Here is a 9290-nt window from a genome sequence, read left to right on the forward strand (position 1 = left end):
TGCGACCCTCCTGTCTGACGTGTCCCGAGGACTCGTGGCCGAATCCCCGGGCTGGCACCGGCCCTGCCCCTCGGCAGGTCCCGCCGGGCCCGGGGGATCCCTCTGGGGGCGGCCCCGGTGGTGCCGCGGGATCCCCAAGACGTCAGTGACCGGTGTGACGTCAGCGGGCAGGTGTGATGTCACGGAATCCCGTCGGGGGCGGGCGACAGCCAGAAGCGGCGCCGGAGCGAGGGAACGGCTCCCGGTCCCGGGCCGCCACCTCCGGTACCCCCGTGCCGCCACCTCCGGACCCCTCTGGTGCCGGGCTGCCCCCGCCCCGGCTGCTGCTCACGGGGCCGGGGATTTCGTGAGGCCATGCAGGGTCCCGGTACCGGAGGTCCCGGCAGCACCCCCGATGCCGGCAGCGGCTGCCGGGACACCGGGGCACCGGCCCGGCCCCGCGGTGGAACCGTACCGGGGCCGCTGCCGCTGCAGGGGCACTAACGGGGGAGCTGTCACCCCCGGGGGCGCTTCCAGCCCGGGCACGGCGGGCCGGGTGCCCCCAGACCCCCGGTTTGTCCCTGGGAATGGAAACCGGCGGGTACGGCGAGGGACGGGACGGAGCCGGTACCGACGTGTACCGGGTCGGTAGCAGGAGATCCCAAGGGAGTACCGGGGTAGTATCGGAGGGTAGCGGCTCAGAAGCTCCGCGGTGCTACCGGAGGGTATCGCGGGAGGTGCTGGAGTCGTACCGGAGGGTACCGGGATGGTACTGGAGGGTATCGCGGGAGGTGCTGGAGCCGTACCGGAGGGTACCGGGATGGTACCGGAGGGTACTGAGGGGGTACCGGCGTGGCACCGGAGGGTGCTGCGGGCTTGTGGGTCCCTTCCGCTCACCGTCCGCCCTCCCGCGGGCCCGGGCCGGCTCCGCACCGGCTGAGCTCATCTTTCCAGCCCGCGGGCGCTGTTCCCGGCGCCGGCGCCCGCCAGCAGCCGCCGCTCTTTCCATCGCCCCGGCCAGGGGCTCCCCGCGGGGACCGGGCGGGGGCGGGACCCCGCGGCACTCCCCCCGCACCCGGCACCGAGCGGGAGGAGCCCGGGGGTACCGGCGCCGCTGAGCACCGGAGATACCCGCATGGGCACTGGGCATAGCGGCACCGGGGGTACGGGAGATCACCGGGGAGAACGGCGGCGGGGGGACACCGGGAATGGGGCAGTGAAGATACCGGCACCGAGGGGGCTCCGGGGATGCCAACACCGAGGGGACACCGGGGATAATGGCACCAGAGATCCTGGCGCCTCGAGGGCACCGAGAATGGTGGTACCGGCAACGAAGGGACACCGGGGATACCGACACCGAGAGCCTACCGAGGCTGGGCACTAAAATGATGCCAGCACCGAGGGGGCACCGAGGGTGGGCGCAGCGGAGTACCAGCAAGGAGGGGACACCGGAAATACCGGCAGCGAGAGAGCGCCGGGGCTAGAGGCAGCGGGGGACGCCAGCCCCGGGTTCGCAGCAGCGAGGAGACACCGTGCATACCGAGGAGCCACCGGCTGCGAGGACACCGGGGATACCCCTGACACCGGGGCCTCCCTCCCCCCGCCGGCGGCCCCCGGTGCCCCGGGGGGATATGTGGGGAAGCGAGGGGCGCCCGGGCTATTTTTAGCCGGGGCCGCGGGGGTATTTTTAGCCGGGGCCGCGGGTGCGTCAATGGAACCCCGCGTGCGTCACGGCCGCGCCCCCGCCGGGGCCGCCCCCCCCGTGCGTCACCGGCCCCGCGCCGCCCCGCGCGTCACCGAGCGCTTAAGAGAAAGTAGTGGCGGGGCCGGAGCCCGGCGGAGCCCGCGGAGCGGCGGTGGCAGGAGCAGGAACCGGAGCGCCGCCGCGCCGGCACCCGGGTACGGGCGGCACCGGGATGCGGGGAGCGGGTGGGGGGCACCGGGGGCAGGGGGTCGTGCTGGCAGCGGGGGCGGGCTGAGCGCAGCGGCGTGGGGTGTCCCGGTGGCACCGGGGGAGTAGGAGCCGTTGTCCGGGGCGGCACCGGAGGGGTTCAGATCGGGCGTGGCAGGTGGCGCCAAGAGGATCCGGGTCGGGCATCCCGGTGGCACCGGCGGCTCAGGGCGGTGGGCGTCCTGCAAAGTGGATGGATGTGGTCGGGTGTCCCAGTAGCGCCCCGGGCAACCGGGTCGCGCGTCCCCGTGGAGCCGGGGCTCGCGTGTCCGAAGGACGCGGTGGAAGGGACTCCCGGTGCCACCGGGGAGAGTCGGGGGTCCCGGTGGAAGGGACCGGGCTGCGTGCGCTATGCGGGATTGCCCCTTGTGGGTATCCGGTGACACCGGGAGGAGCCGAGTCGGGCGTCCCGCGTGGCGCTGGGAGGTGCACGGGATCGGGCGTCCCAGCGGCACCGGTAGCACCGGGAAAACCCGGGAATCCCGCAGCCGGCGGGAGTTGGCAGAGCGAGAGGTCCCGGTGCCGGGGGTCCCGGGAAGAGCCCGGCACCACCCTCTCCTCCGTGAGGAGCTGCGCAGGACCGGGAGCCGCTAGTTGGGCCATGCGGGAGCGGGGGCTGGTTCCCCCATCACGGCAGCCTAACCGGGGCCAGCTGCAGATGCAGGAAAGCCCCGTCTCAGGGGCAGAGCCACCCCACACCGGGCATCACCCCGGGATCCCCGAGCAGAGCGGTCACGGAACCGGAGAGGGCAGCAGCGGGGCAGGCAGGAGCACGCGGGCAGCGCCGGGCACTGCGAGCAGGGATGTGCCCGCAGCCAGCCCCGTGCGGGCAAACCCCCCGCTGCCCCCGCGGGCCTGGCAGCAGCCGCTGCGGCATTACCGGGCAGCAGGTGCCGGCAGGGCCGTGGGCAGCGTGAGCCGCCCCCGGTGCCACCGGCTGCTCTCGCCCGCCCGCGGCCCGGGGCCCGGTGCCAGCGGCTGCCACCCGCCCGTGCAGGCGGCAGCCCCGGGGCTGGGCACGGGCGGCTGCCCCGCGCTCCCAAACCAGGAATCTGCAGACAGAGCCCGGCCGTGGGCAGCGCCGAGGCTGCTGCGGGAATCTGTGCCCGGTCCCTTGGGGGGGACAGGGCAGAAGGGACCCCAAATGCTCTCAGCGAGCGGGTGAGAGCCAAAACCTTCAAACAACCGGGAGCACGGGAAGGGTCGAGGCATTGCATTTGCCAGGGTTTTCATGCAGGCAAGGAAAACTCCCACTGGCACAGACCGTGTCCCCCAGGGCGTGTGCCCAGCACAGTCCCCTCGGCTTCATTCAGGGACAGAAGGCAGCTGGGGGGTCACTGTTCCCTCTGAACCCAGCTGGACACGCACAAACTCCACTGCGACCACCAGCAGGGGGCTGGGGGCTGGTGCCATCCCGTGGGTACCAGAGCTGGACCCACGCTGGATATTTTTAAACCCAGCTCCTGGCGGGTGTCGGCTTTCTTGGTGCCCGAGAGAGCTGCCCAGATTTGGCTGGGGGAATCCGGGGGCTCTGGCAGCAGGGCCGTGCCAGGACGTGGCCGGGGGCCAGTGCAGCGTGACCTTTAAAGGTCTGCGAGATGAATTACATTATCGTCTTGCCATTGGGGTCACTTCTGGCTTGGCTTTCAGCTGGACACAGGACTCCGCTTGTCTTATGTCCCACCAGCTCCACGCACAGCCCCGGGGGGCTCCAGGGACTGAGGGTGGGCTCCTCTCCCCCTCACCTGGAGGGCTGCCTGCACCAATTTTCCCAAAAAGCCCCAAAAGGGGTTACGGGGGAAGTGAGATCCCCAGAACCCAGTTCAGCCCCAACTCTGGCTCCCTTGGCCAGCCCTAGGGCTTGGGAATCTGCTGGCCACATTCCTCCCTCCTTCCCTTTCGGGGGCTTTTGCTAAGCCAGCGTTTTGGGGAATGTCCTTTGCACCCATTGGCTGTGCCGTGACCTTTCTCAGGGACAGCGGTGGCCGCCACCACGCAGCCAGTGGCTATAGAGGTGCAATTCCAGCACGAGGGGAGCATCCCACGCTCCCCACCGTGTCTCCATCCTCTGCCTGGATGCCGGGGGGCGGTGTCGGGGCGCCGCTGACGCCCCTCTCTCCCCGCAGAGATGCCCTGCATCCAGGCGCAGTGCAGCACCACGGGCGCCGGCCCCTGCGAGCGCTGCCCGGCCGAGCTGCTGAGCCCCGAGGGCGGCCGATTCCCCATGGAAGTGGCCGGAGCCGACCTGGCGGCCGCCCCCGCCCTGCCCAGCTTCAGCACCTTCATGGAGGGCTACGCCGGCGAGTTCGACGCCTTCCTCTACCAGCTGCCGGCGAGCGGCCAGTCCAGCGCCGCCGCCGCCGCCGCCTTCAAGCTGGAGGACTTCCAGGTGTACGGCTGCTACCCCAGCGCCTTCGGGGGGCAGCCGGACGAGACCCTGTCCTCCAGCGGCTCGGACTGCTACGGGAGCCCCTGCTCCATCCCCTCGCCCGCCACGCCGGGCTTCCAGCCCCCGCAGGCGCCGGGCTGGGAGGGCTCCTTCGGGCCGTACTCGCCGCTGCCGAACTACGAGGGTGGGCAGCCCTGGGCCGAGCCGGCCAAGGGCGGGGGGTCGCAGCCGCCTTTCTTCGCCTTCGGCCCCCCGGCCCCCAGCCCCGGTGGGTCCCCTGCCGCCCTGAAGGGGCAGCTTGGCGCCTCGCCCCGCGTGGACCCGCGGCTGCTGGACACGGACGCCTTCCCCCCGGCCCAGGGGCCTGCCAGGGGTTTCGGGGGGCTGCCCCTGGCCCCCGCCGCGGCGCTGCTGGAGGGGCCGGCGCTGGCGCCCAGCAAGGTGCGCAGCCCCGGGGCGGGCGAGGGCCGCTGCGCCGTCTGCGGGGACAACGCGTCCTGCCAGCACTACGGCGTGCGCACCTGCGAGGGCTGCAAGGGCTTCTTCAAGGTAAGGGGAACCCCCGGGCCGTGGCTGCCGCCGGGATACTCCCACAGTGCTTTGCGGCGGCAGGAGGATGCTGCGGGGTGTCCCGGGGAGGGGCAGGGCAGGGAGCACGGCCGCCGAGCCCTCCCCACGGACATGGAGCCGGATGCTGGGCTGGAGAGGGAGGCAGGGGAGGACAGAAGGGCTTTTGTTCGGAGCTCAGCGCCCCGGGCTGAGCTCGGCCGCTCCTTCCCCACCCGCAGCGCACAGTGCAGAAGAATGCCAAGTACATCTGCCTGGCCAACAAGGACTGCCCTGTGGACAAGCGGCGCAGGAACCGCTGCCAGTTCTGCCGCTTCCAGAAGTGCCTGGCCGTCGGCATGGTCAAAGAAGGTAGCAGGGTCCCGTCCCGGGTGGGGGCACCCAGCAGGAGCGGGGAGTCCCCTCTCTGCAGCCTCTCTGGCTGCACTGAGGGCACACACTCACTGCAAGTTCCAACCGCAGTGGTCCGGACCGACAGCCTGAAGGGGCGGCGGGGCCGGCTCCCCTCCAAGCCCAAGCAGCCGCCGGACACGTCCCCGGTCAGCCTCATCACCTCGCTGGTGCGGGCACACATTGACTCCATCCCCAGTGCCACCAAGCTCGACTACTCCAAGGTAGGGCTGGTGCCACTCCATGCCCCGCCCAGGGCCGTGCCAGGGCTGGGGCTGGGTCCTGACCCATCCCCATCCCAGTTCCTCATCCATCCCCATCCCAATCCTGATCCTGTCCCCGTCCCAGTTCCTGATTCAAACTCATCCCTGTTGTTAGCCCAGCAGTTCCTGACTTGTTCCCATCCTAGGTCCTGACCCACCCCCATCCCAATTCCTGATCCACCTCTGTCCCAGGTCCTGACCATCCCAATTCCTGACCCATCCCATCCCAATTCCTGACCCATCCCCATCCCAATTCCTGATCCATCCCCATCCCAATCCTGACCCATCCTCTCCCAATCCTGACCCATCACCCAATTACTGACTCATCCTGTCCCAGTTCCAGGAGTCAGCCCCGTGCCCGTTTGAGAAGGAGGACTCGGTGGATGTGCAGCAGTTCTATGACCTGCTCACCGGCTCCATGGACGTCATCCGCAAGTGGGCCGAGAAGATCCAGGGCTTCACCGAGCTGCCCAAGGACGACCAGGACCTCCTGCTGGAGTCGGCCTTCCTGGAGCTCTTCATCCTGCGCCTGGCATACCGGTGAGCCCCGGGGCAGCGCGGAGCAGGGGGAACCCGAGCCGTGCCCAGGGGTGACGCCCGGCTTTGTGCTGCCAGCTCCAAGCCGGAGGAAGGGAAACTCATCTTCTGCAACGGCGTCGTGCTGCACCGGCAGCAGTGCGTGCGCGGCTTCGGGGAGTGGATCGACGCCATCCTCGAGTTCTCCCAGAGCCTGCACCGCATGAGCGTCGACGTCCCCTCCTTCTCCTGCCTCGCCGCCCTCGTCATCATCACAGGTGAGACCCAAACCCAGCTCCGGGCCCAGCCCATCCCCACCCGCAGCCGGTGTCTGTCCCCGCGGTCCCACAGCCTGTGTGTCCCCCCAGACCGGCACGGCCTGAAGGAGCCCAAGCGGGTGGAGGAGCTGCAGAACCGCATCGTGGGCTGCCTCAAGGACCACGTGGCGGCAGCAGGCGCCGAGCCCGGCCGCTCCAGCTGCCTCTCCAAGCTGCTGGGGAAGCTGCCCGAGCTGCGCAGCCTCTGCACCCAGGGCCTCCAGCGCATTTTCTACCTCAAGCTGGAGGATCTGGTGCCGCCGCCACCCATCGTTGACAAGATCTTCATGGACACTCTGCCTTTTTGAGTCCCAGGCAAGGAAGGGGCTGCCGTGAGCTCCTGACCTGCCTGGGGACATCTGGGACCCGCCCTGGGCAACCCTGGTTCAGTCCAAGGATGCCCGGGAACCCCCTGGGCACCCCTGGGTCACCCCTGGGATGCCTGGAACATCCCCTGGGTACCCTAGATCAGCCCTGGGATGTTCCCACCCTATGGGTGACCCCCATAATGCCCAGAAACCACCTGGGCATCCCTAGATCGCTCCCAGGATGCCTGGAACCTGCCCTGGTCACTCCTGGATCAGTCCTGGGATGCCCGGGACATCCCTGTGGATTCCTGAATGACCTCTGGGACACCTGGGACCCCCTGGGCCATTCCCAAGCCTTTATGTATACCCCTGGATCACCCCTAGAATGCCTGGAAAACCCCCCCCCGGGTCATCCACAGGATGCCTGGGACCCCCTGGGCACTCCTGGCTCGCTCCTGGAATGCCTGGGACCACCCCTGCATCACTCCCGGGATGCCTGGGTTCCCCTCTGGATCACTCCCAGGATATCTGGGTCCCTCCTCAGATGCCTGAGTCTTCTTGGGGGCACCCTTGGGGGTGCCCCATGTGCCTTCACGGCCCAGGGTGCAGCCTCGCAGCAGCCCTGGCGTCGTCTTTCCCCGGGGGCATCGCCGGCGCGGTGCCCCCTTCCCCTGTAAAAACGCCCCTGATGTAAATAGCGCCGGCTGGGTCCTGTACAGAGTGGGGGGCGCGGGCGGGGGGTGGCTCCGGCCCCCTCAACCTCGGCCCCTTCCCCTTTATATATATTTTTCTGGGTTTCCCCCTTTTTGGCCGTTTTCTGTATATAAACTTGTACGTACAGTGAGAGGCACTGGGCGGGAGCTTTGTCCCTTGTGTTCCCCTTTAGTGAATATTTGGGGATTGGGAAGGGGGGACAGAGCAGCGGGGCTGGGGACAGCTGGAAGGATGGAGACGGGGAAAAACGGGATTCTGGAGCTGGGGGCAGCCAGAACACCGCGGAGGGGGAGAGCCGGAGGGAGCAAACAGGACACGGGAGCTGGGGACAGCCGGACTGGGGACAGTTAGAGCTGGGGACCGGAGCTGGTGACAGCCGGGGCTCGGGACAGTGGAGATGTCAGAGCTGGGGGAAGCTGGGACACTTGGGCTGGAAAAAAACAAGACGCTGGAGCTGGGACAGCCGGGGCGATGGAGCTGGGGACAGCTGGAGCTCCGGAGCCGGGATGCTGGAGCTGGGGACAGCCGGGCCGGTGGACGTGGGGACAGCTGGGGCACCGGAGCCGGCGACAGCCGGGATGCCAACGCCGGCGACAGCCGGGATGCCAACGCCCGGGACAGCCGGGGCTCCGGTGCCGGCGACAGCCGGGATGCCAACGCCCGGGACAGCCGGGACACCGGAGCCGGGGACAGCCGGGGCTCCGGCGCCGGGGACAGCCGGGACGCCGGAGCCGCACGTTGCCCACGCCGCTGCCCTTGAACCGTCACTCACCCCCGGCTGCCGCGGCCCCGCACCTGTCGCCCGCCTGATTTATCCTCCCCAAAATAACCGGGAAGCGTGACCGTGTCCCCCGCTCGTGTTCCTGGGGACGTGGCCATTGCCCTGGCGGGGGGGTGGTGGTGTTTGCGCTCCCGAGCTGGGGACAGAGCCGCGGGCTTCCGAGGCAGGCGAGTGGTGCGTTGTCCCCCGGCTTGTCGCCTTCCTCCTGCCGGGCACAGCCTGGCCCCGGAGCAGACGTTACCGGGGACACCCGGGACGGTGCGGAACAAGGGCCACATTGAGGCGCGGGGCCGGGGGCGACACACAACAAGGGTCCCTCTGTCCCCCCCGCCGCCGCCCCCGCCGCGGGGACAGCGCTGACGCACGGTGGGGCCGCGGACGGGAGTCGGGGCGGGGAACGGCGGAGCTGCGCACAGCGGGCGCGGTGGGCACGGGGTTGGCAGCCGGCACGGCTCGGCACGGCTCTGCTCTGTCCCCTCCTACAACTCAGGGCTGCCCTCGGCCACCATCGCTGTCCCCGTTCCCTCCTCGGCACGGGGACGGGGACGGTACCAGCAGAGCCGAGTAAAAGCAGCTCCGGGGAGAGCTCCGGCCACGCCGCCGGTCCCGGGGCTGCTGGGCACGGATGCGGCTGTGTCGGGGTGTGCCCGGCTCCCACGGCCACATTCCTGCTGCGACTGACACCAAGCCATGTGTCCCCACGGCAGCGCGGCCGATCAGTGCCCCAGATCCCCGTGTCCCCGTTCCCTGTGTCCCCATGTCCATCCATCCCCTCTTCCTGTGTCCCCCCAGGTCCCCACGTCCCTGCTTCCACTACATCCCGTGCCCTGTGTCCCCGTGTCTATCCCTGTCCCCATATCCAGCCGTCCCACTGTCCCTTTGTCCCCCTTCATGTCCCTTTATCCAGTATTCCCCCCGTGTCCCCATATCCCTGTGTCACGCTGTCCCTTGTGTCCATCTGTCCCTGTGCCCCCCCTCCCCCACTTCTTTATTCCCCCACGGTCCTGCTGTCCCATATCCTTGTGTCCCTTCATATCCAGGTGTCCCCCGCGCGTCTGTGGTCCCCACGAGCCCGGTCCGTGCCCCTGTGCCCGGTGTCCCCACGCGTGTCCCGC

General features: G+C 69.6%; 1 protein-coding gene across 3 annotated transcripts; it reads left to right on the forward strand.

Annotated features, from left to right (window-relative positions):
- The first annotated feature begins 1629 nt into the window (after nt 1-1629).
- NR4A1 (nuclear receptor subfamily 4 group A member 1) lies at nt 1630-7530 on the forward strand. 3 transcript variants are annotated; one of them, XM_085563035.1, is made up of 7 exons: nt 1630-1878; nt 4057-4868; nt 5108-5237; nt 5349-5500; nt 5883-6079; nt 6155-6333; nt 6424-7530. In XM_085563035.1, the coding sequence occupies exons 2-7, from the start codon at nt 4059-4061 to the stop codon at nt 6678-6680; spliced, it is 1725 nt and encodes a 574-aa protein (XP_085419161.1). In that variant the 5' UTR covers nt 1630-1878; nt 4057-4058; the 3' UTR covers nt 6681-7530. The 3 variants fall into 3 exon arrangements, with proteins under 3 accessions (XP_085419161.1, XP_021403945.1, XP_085419160.1); XM_021548270.4 differs by having other exon boundaries at nt 1756-1878; nt 5877-6079; XM_085563034.1 differs by having other exon boundaries at nt 1756-1878; nt 5877-6079; nt 6155-7530.
- Nucleotides 7531-9290: the final 1760 nt, after the last annotated feature.

The sequence above is a fragment of the Lonchura striata genome, chromosome 29, assembly GCF_050655825.1.
Source record: "Lonchura striata isolate lonStrDom1 chromosome 29, ASM5065582v1, whole genome shotgun sequence".
NCBI classification, from domain to species: Eukaryota; Metazoa; Chordata; class Aves; order Passeriformes; family Estrildidae; genus Lonchura; species Lonchura striata.

What these genes read in the sequence shown, in the direction of transcription:
- NR4A1 (XM_085563034.1), top strand. Translation starts at nt 4,059, where the DNA reads ATGCCCTGCATCCAGGCGCAGTGCAGCACCACGGGCGCCGGCCCCTGC. An exon ending in GCTGCAAGGGCTTCTTCAAG is followed by an intron (nt 4,869 to 5,107) that starts GTAAGGGGAACC and finishes CCCCACCCGCAG; the next exon opens with CGCACAGTGCAGAAGAATGC. An exon ending in CCAAGCTCGACTACTCCAAG is followed by an intron (nt 5,501 to 5,876) that starts GTAGGGCTGGTG and finishes ATCCTGTCCCAG; the next exon opens with TTCCAGGAGTCAGCCCCGTG.